General features: G+C 38.9%; 1 protein-coding gene across 3 annotated transcripts in view; it reads left to right on the top strand.

Moving 5' to 3' along the window:
• Positions 1-18,148, top strand: part of SLC4A4 (solute carrier family 4 member 4) — a 346,852-nt gene that overhangs the window by 300,169 nt on the left and 28,535 nt on the right. For all 3 annotated transcript variants that reach the window (XM_068542846.1, XM_068542845.1, XM_068542847.1), the window contains 2 exons: positions 5,423-5,536; positions 7,179-7,340. In XM_068542846.1, the coding sequence (XP_068398947.1) occupies positions 5,423-5,536; positions 7,179-7,340 (276 nt within the window). The remainder of the gene's footprint in view (positions 1-5,422; positions 5,537-7,178; positions 7,341-18,148) is intronic.

The raw sequence follows: 18,148 nt of genomic DNA, 5'->3' as shown, positions 1-18,148 counted from the left end.
TGCAAGGAATTGACATCCTGAATTAATATTTATTGAGAACCCACAGCGTGCCTGCTGCTGTAGTTGTCTCTTTATAACAGCTCCATCCATTGAGAACTGCTCTGCAGGCGCACAGCCTTTCCCCCAGTTAATTTAGGAGCAGCTGCAGTCCTCGCAAAGTGAAAACCAAATATCCTCTGGGGCTTCAGAGGAACCCAATTCATTTTTTTCCCCTGTAAATTAACTAGCTTCTCACTGTTGGTGTCTCAATGATTATGACTCTCTTAATAACTAATACAGTACCATCCTTCATGAAGAGTATGTGTATAATAGATTTATTAGATGGTTATTTGAATTTCCCTTCCCATCCACTCAATTTCTTCTTTGCTTTGATAGTTTAAATATTTAAGCTGGTTGCTCTTTATTAGATTGAGATATTTTGTAATTCTGCAGAGGACAGAAATATTTTTCTCCTCTCCAATTTTATAATTAAAAAATGGTAAACAAAAATAAAAGAGCTCAAAACCATTCTGGTATACAAGAATCTTAGTTGAAACACGCTTTCCTTTTCCCCATTCATGAATGGAGGTAGGAATTATTATATGTCATAGCACATCTGTGACTGCAAACTTTTTATAGTTAGTCCTTGACATATATGAGTTAACTTGTGTTTCATTTAGATTGTGATAGTTTATATTCCTAGGATATTGAAGTTTGAGCCTAGAGAGACTTAGCATTTGATTGGATGGACCCATTAGTTATGATGTTTGTCCAAGCTAAAGTTGAGGCCTCTGAATCCACAGGATTGGGCATGAAATCTAGTGGGAACAGTTTTCTCATGAAAACTTTGGCACTTCTAATCATTACCAGTAATAGCTAGTAGGGAAGTAGGGACTATGGGTTTCTAATTTGATTTCTTTCTTTATATATTGACACATAAAAGGGTACTGTTCTGGAGTTTTTGCAAGAGATCAAGTTTGATGAAAAGGGAAGATAAAATAAACTAAAAAAATGAAAGGAAATTCATACATGTTTGTTTTGCTAAATGTGTTTGGAAATGTGAGAAGGACCCAAATAAAGTGATTCTTACTTCCTTAAAGTCAGATGCCATGCTCCTGTACCTGGGTCCTAGAGTATATCTAGTAAGCTTGTATACTCAGCGCTTGACATTTTTCGGGCAGTTCAAATTAAAGTTTAATTTTAGTACAGTGTAAGACCTGAAGAGCCTGCTAAAATAGCACCCCTACCTGCCTTCGCTAATTAGAGGATTTAGAGTTGAATACAAAAGTGGCCTGGGAAAAATCAATTTCCTTGACTATGAAGTTCAAACCAGATCCACTATCTTAGAAATGAATGTCTTACAATAAACACTCTCCAGGAGTGATTTCTGATGTACCTGAACCGTATTGTACAATTTAAGGGGAAGGAAGGGGAAATAGAAGTGAGTATACTGTACAGAACATATCACCCTAGCTGTGATTTTTAATGAGGTTAAGCAGTATTATTAATAGAGTATCTTTTCTTTCCCCATACATTTTAAGAAATGTAATCCTGAATTATTAACATTTGACTTTTTAGCTACTGTTATACCTATAGTATAATAGTGCCACACTTGACAAGAATGCCATTGCCAAGGGGTTCTACCAAATTTATATATAAATATATTATATATAAATTTGTGAAACTAATAATTAAACTTAAATAAACTATTTTATTTTATTTTTTTAATTTATTTTTTAAATTTATTTATTTTTGGCTGCATTGGGTCTTCGTTGCTGTGCGCAGGCTTTCTCTAGTTGCGGCGAGCGGAGGCTACTCTTCGTCGCTGTGCGTGGGCTTCTCATTGTGATTGCAGTGACTTCTCTTGTTGCGGAGCACGGGCTGTAGGCGCGTGAGCTTCAGTAGTTGTGGCTCGCAGGCTCAGTAGTTGTGGTGCACGGGCTCAGTTGCTCCGTGGCATGTGGGATCTTCCCAGACCAGGGCTTGAACCCGTGTCCCCTGCATTGGCAGGCAGGTCCTTAACCACTGCGCCACCAGGGGAGCCCAAACTATCTGTTTATTTATATTAGTTTCCCATGGCTGCTGTATCAAATTACCACAAACACGATGGCTTAAAACAACACATTTACTGTCTTGAGACCTGGAGGTCAGAAGTCTGAAACATATCTCAACGGGCTAAAATCAAGGTGTTGGCAGGGCTGTGTTCTTTCTGAAGCCTCTGGGGGAGACTGTCTTTCCTTGCCTTTTCCAGCTTCTAGAGGCTGCCCACATTCCTTGGCTCTTGGCCCTATTCCTCCATCTTCAAAGCCAGCAGTGGCCAGTCAAGTCTTTCTCACGCTGCATCACTCTGACACAGATTCTCCTGCCTCCCCTTTCACTTACAGGGATTCTTGTGATTACACTGGACCTTCTGGAATAATCCTGGATGGTTTCCCTAATCACGAGTTCGTCTGATTAGTAGCCTTAATTCTGTCTGCAACTCTGATTCTCCCTAGCCGAGTAACATTACATATTCACGGGTTCCAGGAACCAGGCATCTTTAGAGGGGCATTACTCTGCCTTCTACATTATCTGACCTAAATTTTAACGTGATTATTCAGGGTGATACCTTGGCAGTGTCCTCAAGTTGGTGAGTATAGAGACAGGAAGCAGGAACCATATGAGATAAAGTGGTGGTTTAGATAAGGGTGGGAATAGCAATGGAGGTGATGAGAAGAGACAGGATCCCGGATATGTTTTGAAGGTAATTTGCTGACCTGTTGGACGTAGGATGTGAGAGAAAGAGAAGAGTTGCATGGATAGTCCAAAGTTTTGGGCCTAAGCAATAGGAAAAAAATAATCTGCCGTTAATTAAAATGAGGAAAACTACTGAAAAAGCAGGTTTAGGGCTTCAGTGCTCGGTTTATGGAAGGCTGAGAATGGCTCCTCTCCTAAGTAAAGGAACAGCACTTCCCCGGTGCCTGGTAGTGATTCTGCTCAGGCAGATCTGTCCCCTAGAAGGGCCAGAGGTGTGGGCCCTAGGGGCATTTCTACCAAGAAACGGCCAATTGGATTCATTTGCTACCCTCTACTTCCCTTCTCCTGTTTATGGGGGGGGGGGTGGGGAAAGGAGGAGAACTGCCTTTTTAATAACCATTACCCTCTTTAGAAAGAACAACTTGTAGGATATCTGAGCTGTCAGCAAGTTGGATCTGCTGCGTAAGGATTGGGAGGGTGATAAAGAAGAGAGAACTTCTTTTTTGCCTTGGCAGTGACCTCTGGTCTTGCATTGATTCATGACCTACCAGACCAGAGAGGCTGCTGTAACATCTTAATATACTCCTGAGCCTGCTTCACAATGACCGTCTCTTGCCAGACCATCCTGAGCTGCCCGTGTGAAAAGTTACTTGCACAAAACTTAAGAAAATGGGTGTTTCCTCCTGTATTGAGCCCCTGGGAAGCATCCTTTTTCTGCAGGGATTCCAGATACTTCCAACCATAATGAGCTCTGAGTGGCAGTTTCATATTATTACTGGGTTTTTATTTCTTGTTTCTTGGAATTCAAGATTTCTTTCAGAGACCTCCTGGCAGTAGATTATTTAGTTATTCCAATGGTTTCTGCAGCCAAAGAGGCTTTGTGGAACTTGAAATAACCTGATTTAATGTATATTAGGAGAGTTTGTGATGCTGCAGGTGCTGTGCTAAAAAGCACTTTCATGGCTTATCCTGTGTAATTCTTATGACAGACCGATGAAGTTGTAGGGATTATCTTGGCTACATTTTGCAGTTGGAGTAATTAAAGCTAAGAAAGGATAAGTATTTACAAGTAGGAAATAATGGTACTGGAGTTCCAACCCAGGTAATCTGACTATAGAAACTGTGTGCTTCTAACTGCTGTACTATATGTTTTCCCCAAATTGATCCCTGCCATCTATTTGTGCTTGGTGTTAAATTGCCCCTAACAGTCCCATAGCTGGCTCTCTGCTCCTCTGTGTGTACTTCTCCAGAAAGCTAAACCAGTCCTCGAACTTCTGGCCAAATGGCCATCTTTGATCCTGCTGCTACTTAGTACCCAAGGCTCCTGACACCTGGTCACCGTCAAGAATTGAGCACTACCATGTCCTTCACACCCACATCGCCAAGTAATTCCATTCTCCACTTCAGTTTCTGTTGAACACCTGATTGCAGTAGTCCTACTACTCTTTCCAAAGACCCTCTGTCCTGAGAACTGTGCAGCCACTCAGCCCATCACTGATCTCTCTTCACCTAGCGGCACCAGAAAGCTGACTGCTTACTCTGAGATTACGTGATCACGGCTGAATAAATCCTGATTTCGTTTAGGAGCAGGCTTCCTCATGTATGACTTGACTGTGAACTTCATGAAGACATGGATTGTGTCTGTTTTGTTTACTGTGGTATCCCTAGTGCCAAGCAAAGTATTAGGTTACTTGCAGTTGGCCCTCCGTTTTCACGGAGGCAGAAGCTGTGAATACAGAGGGCTGAATGTGCTAAGTAAATTTTTGTTGAATGATCAAATTATGCACAACCATGCGTAAATACCTTACAGGGAGACTCAGCTGTCTGTGCTATAGTAATGCTCGTAGGCCATTGTCAGTGCCACCAGGCACCGCAGAGGAACCGCCACCCAACTAAATGGTCCCATGTTCCGCTACTGACTCAGAAATGGCCATTCTGCACCCACTCCATGGGAAAGGTTTGGGTTTAATGCGCTCCCATAAAGCCCAGCCCTTGTCCTGACCAGAGGCAGGTACTTAGGAAGTTTAGGTGACCACACTTAAGAAGTGGTGGAGAAAGAGATGCTCCACATACAGGAGATTTTAAGCACTAGCCAAGAGTGAAAAATATTTTCTTTGGCAAAGTTAGTGAAACCATCAGATTTCTGTCTTCCATCGCTTTTTTTTCTCTGAGGTCTTAAGCCCATTCATTAGACTGGAACTGTAAACACTTTCCCTGCTTGGTTCTTGGAGTTTTCAAGTTCCCTGTGGAATTTATCTTGCTCTGTACTCACAATGCTACCTCCCAAATAATAAACAGAATTCTGTATTTTTGTGCAGATTTTATAATATGCCTTGAGATTTCATCCTTATTCTGGTCTCCTTTGTATTGCATACAGGAAGAGTGTTTGTACAGTACTTCAAGGATATATTATCTTTGATTCCCCTCCCCTGCCTACACACACACACACACACACACACACTCTCTCTCTCTCTCTCTCTCTTTCTCTCTGACCTGTTCTGTGCAATTAGATTATTTCTGGCCAGGTAAGAAAGTGATACAAAAGCAATTTTAAAAATAATCTCTCTGCAGTACGACAGCTCCTTTAATTTAATGAAGCTGTTAGTGTAAACTGTTAGCAAATATAGAATTCTTCATTCACTTCAAACAGAGGCAAATATATATATCCAGTGCCTAATGGTCCCTGGTTTCTTTTTTATTTTCCCAGGCAAGAAAACTGATCAGTGACTTTGCCATTATCTTGTCCATTCTCATCTTTTGTGTAATAGATGCCCTGGTAGGTGTGGATACTCCAAAACTGATTGTGCCAAGTGAGTTCAAGGTAGGTGAACTTGTCTTTTGGTCATTCCTGGAATTCTTTGGTTTTCTTTCCTTTCCCCTATTCTAGTTTGTTATATTTCTCTTTGAGTTAGTTTTGTACAATTATCCATTTCTTTATTTTATAGATGGTCAATTGCTAGGTGCATATATACATTTTGTCTATTTTTTCACTAAAATTAAATGCCTGACTACGACTAAATGCAAGGTTCACATTATATTGATTTTTATTGGAAATACCTTATGGTAACATTATAAACTCTGCTTTATATTTTTAGAGTATTTAAAAATATCCAGAGTATTTTCAAACAACTTATAACCTTGATCCATATAATAATTCTAGGTTGCAATGTAACTATCATCATCCTGATTTTATGAAGTTGAGATTGAAGCTTATAAAAATTAAGTAAAATACCTAAGGTTACATTACTAATTCAGTGCTCTTTTCCTGCCACCAAACTACCTGCCATATACACACATGTGTATATATAATGTGCATTTTAATTATTACAAAGATATAGGAATTATTCATTTTATAAACCTGTGGGTATGTACAAGTCTAATGAGTAAAATTTACATTTCATTCATTCTTAAATATCCCTATCTAATTTTTCACCACAAGTCTTTCACTTATTTTCTAGAACACTCCTAACCTCTCTCTCCATCACTGAGAACCATATATTTGCTAAGAAAAATTAAACGAACTGCAGTTTTAGCTTAATGACTACCTGATGAGGAAGGGATGTCTATGTTATAGCAAATAAAATGTTTTTTGCATTTTCTCTGCCATGATATATTTATTAGCAAAGGTAAGTGCTCATTTATTCAGTCATTAGTTAAGTCAATATTTATTGAATGCTTGCTTTGAGTCAAGCCCTATACTGGGAATCTGAAATGCATTGAAGAGCAAGACAAAGTTCCTTTCCTTATAAGCTCACAACCTGGTAAAGGTAGTAAAATGTGAATAGATTCAGTGATGGAGTTATGAGCAAAGTGAGACAGAAATATCTTCAGAGGAGAAGTGAAGCTTTCTTCATAGTAAATGTGGAGAAAATAATTCATAGTTAGGATTCTGTTTTAGTTTATTTATATTGTTTAAAATTAGGAAAAGAATAGGAAAATATGAAAATAAGAAAGATCAGGGTATTTAAATAAGCTTAATTATAACATAAAATATTTGTAGCTTTTTATGTATTATATCATGAAACGATTGCAATTTGGCAGTAGTAGAAACAACTTCTGTATAATCGCTAAAACCCATGAACAAAATTCATGGTTGTTTTGTAATTTCTTGCCTACCTCCTTACTGAATATTACATTTGGGTTTTTCTTATGGCTACCCCTTAAACTTAAATCACTTTCTTCCATCCTGATTCTTATCTTGGAGCATCCTAAATATGCAAATTGGCATTTACTTCTTTTCCATCACCGTATATTCTTAGTTTCCTTCATTTAAAACATTGCCTTAAAAATAACCTCCTTTAGGAAGTTCTTGCTGAATAATCTTTGTCCAAGCTATCAGTAAAACTGTTTCTATTTTTTAATATGTTGGCTCTCCAAATATAAAAGTGTGTCTCCCCCACTGACTTTTCACCAAGTAGTATGTATTAATATTGTTTTAAAAAATGTTTTCTCTCTACTTAAAGCCAACAAGTCTAAACCGAGGTTGGTTTGTTCCACCATTTGGAGGAAACCCCTGGTGGGTGTACCTTGCAGCTGCTATACCTGCTTTGTTGGTCACCATTCTCATTTTCATGGACCAGCAAATCACAGCTGTGATTGTAAACAGGAAAGAACATAAACTCAAGGTAAATCTTCATAATAATGGTTATCACTGCCTTCTACTTTCTTTTTTGGTGCTTAAAAATATTAAATGCTTCAAAAGCAAGATAGTTTTATGGGAATTATAGCTCATGTTCTTTAAGACTTTGTGGAGTCATAGATCACCCTGTGTGGACACATCTCCTCAATGTAATACTTTTGGAAGACCTCATTTAAACCTGAAAAAGTTGTTTCAAATCATATTTTCTTCACCATCTGAGAGGGCAGTATAAACTGTTTACCACTCAGCCACTGTTATCCTTCATCTGATTTTAATATGGTAACTGTCCTTAATGAAGACAAAGACAAATGCTTTCTCTGAAACTATTGAGATAAACTATTGAGATAAAAACATGAGTTTTCTTCTTTAACCTGTTGACTTGGTGAGGTATATTAATAGATTTTATACTGTTGAACCAACCTTGAAACCTGGCAGATATATAGTTTCTTTCTTACACACAATTGAACTTGGTTTGTTAATATATATATTATAATATGTAATATAATATATATTGCTTATATATGTATATGTACATATATATGTGTATATATGTATATATATGTGTGTGTGTATGTATAGGATTTTTGCATCTCTGTTTAAGAGTGACATTGGCCTCCATTTTTCCATTCTTATACTGTCCCTGTCTGGTTTTGGTATCGGAAATATACTATCCTTATAAGATGAGCTGGAGAGTATTTCTGCTACTATTCCGCTCCCATCCCATTCTCTGAAATAGAATATAATAGTCTCTTTATTATGTATAACATGTCAATTATCTTTTCTTTGAATGATCAGACAAGTTGTTAAACTATCTGGGCCAAGTGGTTTCCGTATGGAACTGTAAAACTGGTGATCAAAATGTTTTAATGGCTATGAGACATTCAGAATTTCTATTTTTCAATTTTAGTAACTTATACTTTTCTAGATTTTCCCTTTTTTCTTCTATTTTAAAATTTATTGACATGTTGTTTATAATATCATCATTTGTCATTTTTGTAATCTGGATCTGTTATTTTTCCCTTTAAAATCTTAATGTTATTGATTTGTGCTTCTTATTTTTCTTGATCAATCTAACCTGAGGTTTGTTAATTTTATTAGTCTTCTTTCAAAGAAGCAATTTTTTACTATATTGATTTTCTATACTATGTTTTTTGCTAATATTTGCTTTGTTTTAAAGCCATGTTATTAAGTACATCTACATTTATAGTTTATCTTTTTAGTGAATTGAATTTTTATGTGACTCTCTTTGTTTCTAGTAATGCTTTTTGCCTTAAAGATTAATTTATTTTGTATTAATAAATCTGTGGTACCTTATGTGTATTCATTCTGTTATTTTCAATATACCTTGTATCTTGTGTCTGTTTGTAGATAAACCATGGTTGGACTTTTTAAAAAATCCAGTTTTACAATCTTTACTTTTAAATGCAGTATTTAATCCATTAAAATTGATGGTGATGAGTGATAGATTCTGATTCATCTTTAGCACATTTTTGCTTTCTGTTTGTATAACTTTATGTTCTTTCTTTTTTATTCTCCTTTTTTGTCCTCTTTTAGGTTGGTACAGTTTTGTTTTTCTTATTTTCTGCTTTCTACATTTTTTTCTGTTAGGGTGGAAGTTACATATTTTACCTTTTAGTGATTATGTTGCATATTTTAATATGCATTTTTTTTTTAAGAAATTCACGTTCTTTTATTTATTTATTTATTTTTATTTATGACTGTGTTGAGTCGTCGTTTCTGTGCGTGGGCTTTCTCTAGTTGCGGCAAGTGGGGACCACTCTTCATCGCGGTGCGCGGGCCTCTCACCATCGCGGCCTCTCTTGTTGTGGAGCACAGGCTCCAGACGCGCAGGCTCAGTAACTGTGGCTCACGGGCCCAGTTGCTCCGTGGCATGTGGGATCCTTCCAGACCAGGGCTCGAACCCGTGTCCCCTGCATTGGCAGGCAGACTCCCAACCACTGCGCCGCCAGGGAAGCCCCATAATATGCATTTTTAAGTTCCAAAGTTAGTCAGTAGTTTTACCCTTCTCCGGAATAATGCTAAGAGCTAAGGAATGCTTTAAGTTTGACATTCCTTCCCATATCATATTCTGTTAATACCCAGAGTTTATTGCTACCTGAATTTTAAAATCCAATTAATTAGACATGGTCAATACTTTTAGAATTACAAACAAGTTTCCTTTTTTTTTTTGTACTTTAGACCTTCCTTTTTGGAATATTTTTCATTAGACTGAATTACTTCCCTTAAACAGTACTAGTTTACCAGACTTTTGAAATTTTCTCCTGTGAGCGTCTTTGGGAGGTAAACTCTCTCATTTATGTTTGCCTGAAAATGTTTTTCTCACCCTCATTCTTGAAAGGTAGTTTCTCTGGATGTATAATTTAGGTTGAAAGCTATTTTTTTCCAGCATTTAGAATCTATTTTCAATTATTTTTGACTTCCATAAAAGTGAACTGTCAGTGTAATTCTCACTGCTTTGTAAGTGATCATTCTTTTCTTTTGGATGCTGTAGCATTTTCTTTTTGTCTTTATTTTGGAGTTTTATTATAACTTGTGTAAGCACAGATTTCTTTTTATTATTATTGGATTACTGGGCTTCCTGAATCTTCCTGTCTTTTATCAATTATGGAATTTTGTAATTCTTTGACTCTTTCAATCTCTAATACATCCTTCTGGAATTACAAGTAGAATTTTATTGTACATCCCCATCTTGTGCCCCAATTCTACTAAACTGGTTTGTTTTGTTTTCACATTTACTATCTTTCAGTATCTGTGCTATATTTTGGATAATTTCTTCAGATCTTTCTACTGATTCTTTCTTCTGTTGGTTCTGTTCTACTACCAAACCACTCCACTGAATTTTTCCTTTCAAGAATTATAAATTTTTTTATATTTAGAAGTTCTGTTTTGTTCTTTTCCAAATCTTCTGGTTCAGTTTTGATAGTCCCCTTCTTTATTATTCTTGCATATACTCTTTCTTATATATATATTTGCTGTCTTTGTGGGTTTGATTCTGAACTTTGTTTTCTCAGCTCTTACCTGTAGTGTCTTTCTTCCTCACGTATTTAGTGCTTTTCTTTAAAAATAAAAAAAAATTTAAAAAAAGTGAGCTAATAATCTTCCTATGAAATGCTTCAGAGCCTTCCAGAGATTTTATTTTCTTCTGAGAGATATAGGAGAGTCCAGCCAACCTGGGAACACTTTTTTAAAAGTTAGTCCCATGAAAAAATCTTTTATTATGGAAAAGTTATAAACATACACAAGAGAAGACAGAATAGTATAACTCAGTATTTATCGCCCAACTCTAACAATTAACAACTCCTGTCCAATCTTGTATCATTTAAATCTCCATGATCTTATCCCCTTCCTATAATACTTTGAAGTAAGTGTAGACAGCATTCCATATTATCCATAAATTTTGGACTATGTATTTCTAAAGATAAGATCTCTTTTGAAAAGCATGACCACGATACTATTATCAGTCTAAAAAAAGTTGACAAAATTCCTTAATATCATCAAAAATCTAGTCAATATTTAAATTTGCAAATGTGTCATACATATATTAAACTTTCAAAACACAATTTATTTGTTTAAATCAGGATCCAAATAAAGTTCAAACATTATCTTAAGTCTTTCATAAACTTTTATTTATTTATGTATTTACTTTAAAATTTTATTTATTTATCTTTGGCTGCATTGGGTCTCTGTTGCTGCGCATGGGCTTTCCCTAGTTGTGGCGAGCTGGGGCTACTCTTCATTGCGGCTCACGGGCTTCTCGTTGCGGTGGCTTCTTTTGTTGCGGAGCACGGCCTCTAGGCGCACGGGCTTCAGTAGTTGTGGCTCATGGGCTGTAGAGTGCAGGCTCAGTAGTTGTGGCACATGGGCTTATTTGCTCTGTGGTATGTGGGATCTTCCCGGCCCAGGGATCGAACCTGAGTCCCCTGCACTGGCAGGCAGATTCTTAACCACTGCGCCACCAGGGAAGCCCCTAAGTCTTTCATAAACTTTCAGTCCATAGATTCTCCCCTCCATCAATCTGTTTGTTTCCCCTTGTAATTTATTTGTTGAAGATAACCAGGTTGTTTGTTTTTCTGTTTACCTTTTGCTGTATAACAATCCTCCTGAAAACTTAACAACTTAAAACAACAATTTATTATTATTTCTCATGTTTCTTTGGGTTGACAGGGTTCAGATGGATACTTCTTGCTTGAGGTCTCTCCTGCAGTTGCAGTTAGATAGTGGCCAGGGCTGATGTCATCTGAAGGGTTGATCGGGCTGATTGTCCAAGGTGGTTTCTTCACTCACTCACATGTCTCACATACCTTGATATTCCTTGGTGTGTCTGCCTGCCTCTCTCTCTCTCTCTCTTCCCCCCTCCCTCTCCCTCTCCCCCTCCCCCCTCCCCCTCTCACCACATGGCATCTCATCCTCCAGGGTCTTTCCATGTGGTGCAGGCTTCTCACAGCATGGCAGTGGGTTATTTGCACTTACTACATGGCAGCTGACTTCCAAGAATTAAGAAGTGAAAAATTAGGCCATATCATGGTTACACCTGGAACTGGCACAGCTTTACTTCGTTACTTTGCCAGAGTCAGCTGGTCAAAATAGTCATAGGACCATCCTCCATTCAGGGAAATGAGGAAGGACTCCACTGTTTGATGGAGGAGTGGCAATTTTACATTGTAGGAAAATATGTGGGACAGGAGATATTTTCCCAGCCATTTTTGGAAAGTAAAATCTGCCACATCTGTACTGAAGAATTTGCAGTAGTCTTGACTGCTTCCCTAGAAGCTTGATGAAATATAGTTTCGATATTTTATGTCTATATCTATGCAGTTTTTGAGAGTGTGGTGGCAAGACTAATTCATAGAAGGCTAGGACTACTTCACACTACATTTTTAGCTTAAGGTTTTTCAGACTGCAGAGGTAATGTGAAGTCCAGCCCCAAACTCAGTTGTAGGTTTATGGTTAGGAATATCTTTGGAGAATTTTTGTTGCTGTTGTTGTTGTTGTTGTTGTTTTTAAAGATTGATTGATTGATTGATTGCTATGTTGGGTCTCCGTTTCTGTGCTAGGGCTTTCTCCAGTTGCGGCAAGCGGGGGCCACTCTTCATCGCGGTGCGCGGGCCTCTCACTATCGCAGTCTCTCTTGTTGCGGAGCACAGGCTCCAGACGCGCAGGCTCAGTAGTTGTGGCTCACGGGCCTAGTTACTCCGCGGCATGTGGGATCCTCCCAGACAGGGCTCGAACCCGTGTCCCCTGCATTAGCAGGCAGATTCTCAACCACTGCGCCACCAGGGAAGCCGTTTTTTGTTTTTTTAATGGCATTACATCTAGTGGCAAGGCCAAGAGAGGCATGTATCCCCACTGTCTCTCTCTGTAGGGTGTTTTTTCCCCCTAGTTTACCAAATGGGTATGCTGTCTTAAGAGTATCCTAGTTTTATTTCAGGGGGTGTCTCCCATCTATGCCCTTTCCCCCATATCCCTAGGATTGGTGTCCTGTCCCTAGAGTTCAGATGGTCATTCTAACCCCATGCCTTACCCTGCCAAAGACTGGCATAGTCTTGCAGGGCAGGCCCAGGCCTCAAGGGTTTACTGACATTGTAGATTTACTCTTTCTTGTTGCCATTATTTTTTGTTTCCAGTTATTTCTCTTACTTTCTGGCAGATAAACCATGATTTCTGTGAGATATTTTCTGTATTTTGTTGAGCATTTTTAGATGTTCTATACTGGGAGGAATTCAGTGTTGATTTACTTTTGAAAGGCTGGAAATAGATGTTGACTAATATATTTTATTCTGAAAAAGTTTGGAAACATATTCTTACTTTTGATATATAGTTAGTCAGATTTGCTATGTGTCCTTGAAGGCAAATGCCTATTCTTTTTGCTCATTAAGTTTTCTTACTAATAAAATTCAGAATTTCGAATTTAGCAAATTTGGGGTTGATACAATATTGAAATTTTATTCTACTCCCTATAGAAAACATTAGAAAATCAAGGCATATTAGGATTTACCTCTTAAAATGGGAGTTGAATATATAAAAAATGTTTTCATCACTTTTGGAATTGCTTATTTGAAATCATTCCTTTGAATGACAGTAGTTATAGAATAAGTGCCAGTGTTTTGACACAAATCTAAAGATACCAGTGGGGATATCATCATGAATCAAGGGCTTTTCACACTGGATATTGTTTTGTTCAAATTTCGTTAGGAAAAGAGGCTGTGGAATGTGAAAATTGGAGATTCTATCTAAAATTATTAAGGGCCCTGACTGCTATGAAATTGATTCAAAAGAGAAACCTGACACAGTGAGAGAGATGGAGGCATTGTGATACTAAAAGCAGCATGTTTTTGGGTGGCATTGGCTTTGGCTCTGTGTCAGATGGCCCTGGCTGGCTGATTGCTCTGTTTGGGATGGGATCCACCTTTCCACTCTGCTGAGCAGCTCTATACTGATGAGGAACGCCAAGGCACTTGGCTTTTTTTGTCCATCATTTTGGTTGGTTATGTCCCACATCATCCCTGCAGAGCACTCAAAAGCAAACCTGGTTCAGCAAGGTCATGACTTCTCCAAGGTCTTTCCCTGAGTCATTGCAGAGGCAGGAAGAGAGTATGAGCTTCAGGCTTCAAAGCAAGGGATACTTCTCACAAGGGAAGTGGTTTTAAGTGTTAAAGATAGGGTGCAGGAGGGAAAAACTGCTTGGAATCGGTATCCAGAAATAGATATTAGGTCGTTGTAGCAATAAATTTTCTCTGATAAACTCTATGGTAAAACACATAATTTGAGTGTGTTTTCTTGGATAACTCCAAAATGTGCCCTGTTTTAATTTTTCCTTTCCATTTCTGCTATGATACCTTAGATTCAGTCCTTTTATCTCATGTCTAGACTGTTGTAATGGTTTAACCATGAGTTATCAATAGTAACCAGTCTCCCTTGCTTCATTCCAAAAGCTGGAATATTTTTTTAAAGCATTTTTTTTTTATATGTCAGTCCTGTAGTTCTTAAACTTTTATACCTTGGCCCTCTAAACCTTCTTCCCTTGAAGAATGTCCATTTGCCCTAGCTTGGAATTTAAGTCTCTTTGTGATATGATCTCACCCAAAATTTAAAATGATTCTTTCCACATACTATACAATGCCCAGGTCAAATGAACTGTTGTTTTTTCTTCACCTCGCAGTTTCTTCTGCTGGTTATTCCAACTCTCCTCTCCACTCCTCAACGATTACCACCTATCAGAATCATCCCCATCCTTTAAGATCCTCCAAATATAAAAACTTGTCAGCGTAGCCTTCACTTATAATGTAATTTCTCTTGCTGTTGTTTTTGCTTTTACTTACTGTATTACTCTGTGGCATTGGTCACATAATGTCTTGCACAGTAGTTTTTTTGTGTAATTACCTTATCTTCTTTTCTGAGCCAAACGTTTTCAAGGCAAGGACCATGTTTTAGTCCTCTTTCCAGCTCTCGTGTGGCCCATCACAATGATTTCCATAAGGTAGACTTAGTAAATACATCTTGAAGAATTTTGTTATCTGTGGCCACATGGTTCTCAGAGCTGTTGCACCGTATGAGGTGGGTGATAACCGAAGAACCTGCCCGCCCATCTCCAGTTCTCATAGTGAGTGCTTATATTAGTCAAAGCCCTGTTTAGATGGCATCGCTGCGGGAAGATTTTGTGGGTTCACACTAGACATAGTTAAACACTGTGTACTCTTGGGTGTCTTTTTCAAACCTCTTCGAATCTCTTTTTAAAATACATTATCATTTGTGTACAAATCTGTGTCCCCTCCCTTTGTGGGAGAAACTGTGTCATGGTTCTCAGTGTCCCCATAAACCAGCTTGTTCTCTGAATCATGGGGGCTCCTAGCACGAATGTTTATTCTGTGTCTGTGCGTGTGTGTGTACTGCTCCTGACTCCTTTGTTATCATCTATTTATCAGATGTAAACTGTGAGGCTAACCTTTGTCTCTCATAGATTTTGATTTCTGTGGATTTATTCCTGAATGACCTTTGTTCTGTATTAACAAATCATATACAATATCAAAAGGAAGTAAAGTTTCAGTTCCTCTCCTTGTACTTAAAATAATCTCCAGTTTCAGAAAGTAGGACATTTTTGGGTTTATATCCATGAAGACAAGGACTTTTATAAACTTTAAAGGACATACTTAACCTTTTGAGTGCTTACTAAATCCTTGCTCTGTATGGAATGCTTGTGTTAGATGTTGAAGATAAAAATTGTTCTAAGGTATGGTCTCTGCCCTGAAGGAGTTTAGTGGATTTCCCCTATTCACCACTCATATCCACCCCTAGGTTGAAAATGACCTTGCCTTCTTTGTGCCTTGTACCTTTCACATACAATAAATTATTTGCTTCCACACCTGGCTTCAACTAATAACCTGTAAACCTCTTAAGGGCAGATATTCTTTCTTATTGTTTTATCTAACATGAGGCCTAGCATAGGTGTTCAATGAATGTTTATTTAAAAAATAGTTTTCCAAGCAAAGATAGGAGCAGATGCAAAGGCTCTGGGTGGAAAGCTTGGTGTATTGAGGAACAGATAACAGGTCAGTGTAACTGGAGCCTTGGGGAATCAGTGATTCAAGGTAAGGTCAGTGGGAGTGGGACCAGATCACCGTAAAACAAAGGGTCTCAACTTCAGCATTATTGTCGTTTTGCGTAATTCTTTGTTGGTCATGACCGTCCTGTGTATTGTAGGCTCTTTAGCAGCATCTCTGGCCTCTACTTACTAGATGCTAGTCGCACCCTTTCCTGCCAAGTTGTTACAACCAAAAATGTCTCCAGACATTGCCACGTGTCCCCTGGTGCGCAAAATAGTTCTGGGAAGAAACACCGATGTAGAACCTTAAGGATAATTTTACACTGCTTAGGTTTTATTCTAAGTGAAACAAGAAGCCACTGAAGGATTTTGGGCAGGGAAAGCAATGAGGAGAGTGGGTTGTCAGGGACAAGAATAAAGCAGGGGCTTCTGAGGCCAGAGCGGCATCGAGAGCCGAGGGTTGCTGAGTGGATGTGAAGGAAGCCTGGGAGTTTGAGCTGGACCTTGAAGGGACAGGATGGATTTAAACAGAGGTCGAGATGCAGAAACAGTGCCAGTTTGAAGAGTGGCACATAATGTGCAGGGCACGTTTAGGGAATGGTATCGTTTCAGGAACCCGTGAGGGCCCCCATCACAGACTTAGATGCAGGAGACTCGGCGTGGGGAGCCAGGCTCGTGGGACCTGCTCCGTCCTGCTTGGGCCGCTCATCTCCCACTGGCCTCCCCTGCTTCCTCAGCATGCCAGCCTGGGTGGATGGCATCAGAGCTGTACTTTAGACCCTCACTCTGGCAGCAGTAAGGACGGATGGGAGAGGTACTAGAGAGGAGGAGAGGGTGGAGGGAGTGGTCAGGCGGCTGCTGTGTAATCCAGGAGAGAGATGATCAGAATCTGAAGAAGGCAAGAGGCAGTAGGGAGGAGGGGTGAGGAGCAAAAGATGTCACATGGCGTTTTAGAAAAAACGCTGTTTTCTGTATTTCGTACAGTATTATTTCCATTAAAAAGGGCCAAATATTTGAATATTATTTTCATTCCATTCAAATCTAGTTATTCAGACACTTGTAGCTAAAAGAGATACCTTAGAAGTGGCTCATTTTCACACACATAGGTTTGTTTTGCAGGAACAACTTCTCTAACATAACCATTTGCGTTCTGGGGTCTTTATGGCAATAGTTGGGGCACCATGAATTTTGGAGCATAGCTTTTATCATTTTGTTCAACAAACATATCTCCAGTGTTTACTGTGTGTAGGACACCAAACTAGACATTGTAAGCCTTAAGCATTGAAATTAGGCAAAATAAATTCATTGCTTTTCCCTCTTTGGACTCTCAGTCCCCTTAAAATCTCTCCCATCTGTCCTTTGTGTTTCCCCACTACTGTTCCTTTAGTTTGAACTGCATCATCTCAAGCCTGGATTATGGCAGCGTTTGTCATGCTTGTCACCTCTGCCTCCAGTCCTGACCTCTTCCAACACGTCTTCTACAATCCAGCAGAGCCCTCCTTCTAAACACAAATCTGATCACATCACTTGCCTGCTTAAAACCCTTCAGTAGTTTCCTATCGCTCTTATGATAGAAAGAATTCCAAAGCCTTCAACAAAACATGAAAGTTCTTAACTTCTTTAGCCTTATTTTCCACCTTTCCCATCTCCTCCTAAGCACCAACTCTATTTAATTTTCTCAAAATGGTAGCTCATTTGCCTGTTATTTTCCCCTGCATCTCCATATCTTGTCTCCCAGCTGGTTAGGGCTTACGTTTTAGGACTCAGCTTAGATACCACCTCCTCTGCAAACTATCCTTGACCTTGGGCTGAGTTGAGTGCCCCTCCTGGGTGCTCACCCCTGCTGTAGGCCTTTAACACTGTGGTACTGAGAATGCCTATTGATTTGTCCACCTCTACTACTACTCTGTAAGCAACTTGAGGGCAAGGACTGTGTCATTAGCTATAATTTTATTTCTAGGGTCTAGCAGAGTGCCATGGAACAGATGAATTAACATGCATTCATTTATCCAGTGAACATTTATCTAGCGTCCGCTCTGTAGCGGGCACAGTGCCATGGGCTGGAGTTTCAGTGGTGGACAGAAACGCACATGGTCCCTGTCCTCATGGAGCCTCTGGTCCCTGCGGGAGAGAGGCATCATCCCAGTAATCCTGCAAACTGTGACATTGCAAATGTGTCTGGTACTGCGAAAGACAAGTCATGGTCCTTTAAGAGTCTATAAGAGACGGTTTGA

Source organism: Eschrichtius robustus, chromosome 4 (assembly GCF_028021215.1).
Source record: "Eschrichtius robustus isolate mEscRob2 chromosome 4, mEscRob2.pri, whole genome shotgun sequence".
In the NCBI taxonomy this organism is placed as follows: Eukaryota; Metazoa; Chordata; class Mammalia; order Artiodactyla; family Eschrichtiidae; genus Eschrichtius; species Eschrichtius robustus.
Note: the sequence above shows the minus strand (reverse complement) of the source record. Positions and strands in the feature narration are given on the sequence as shown.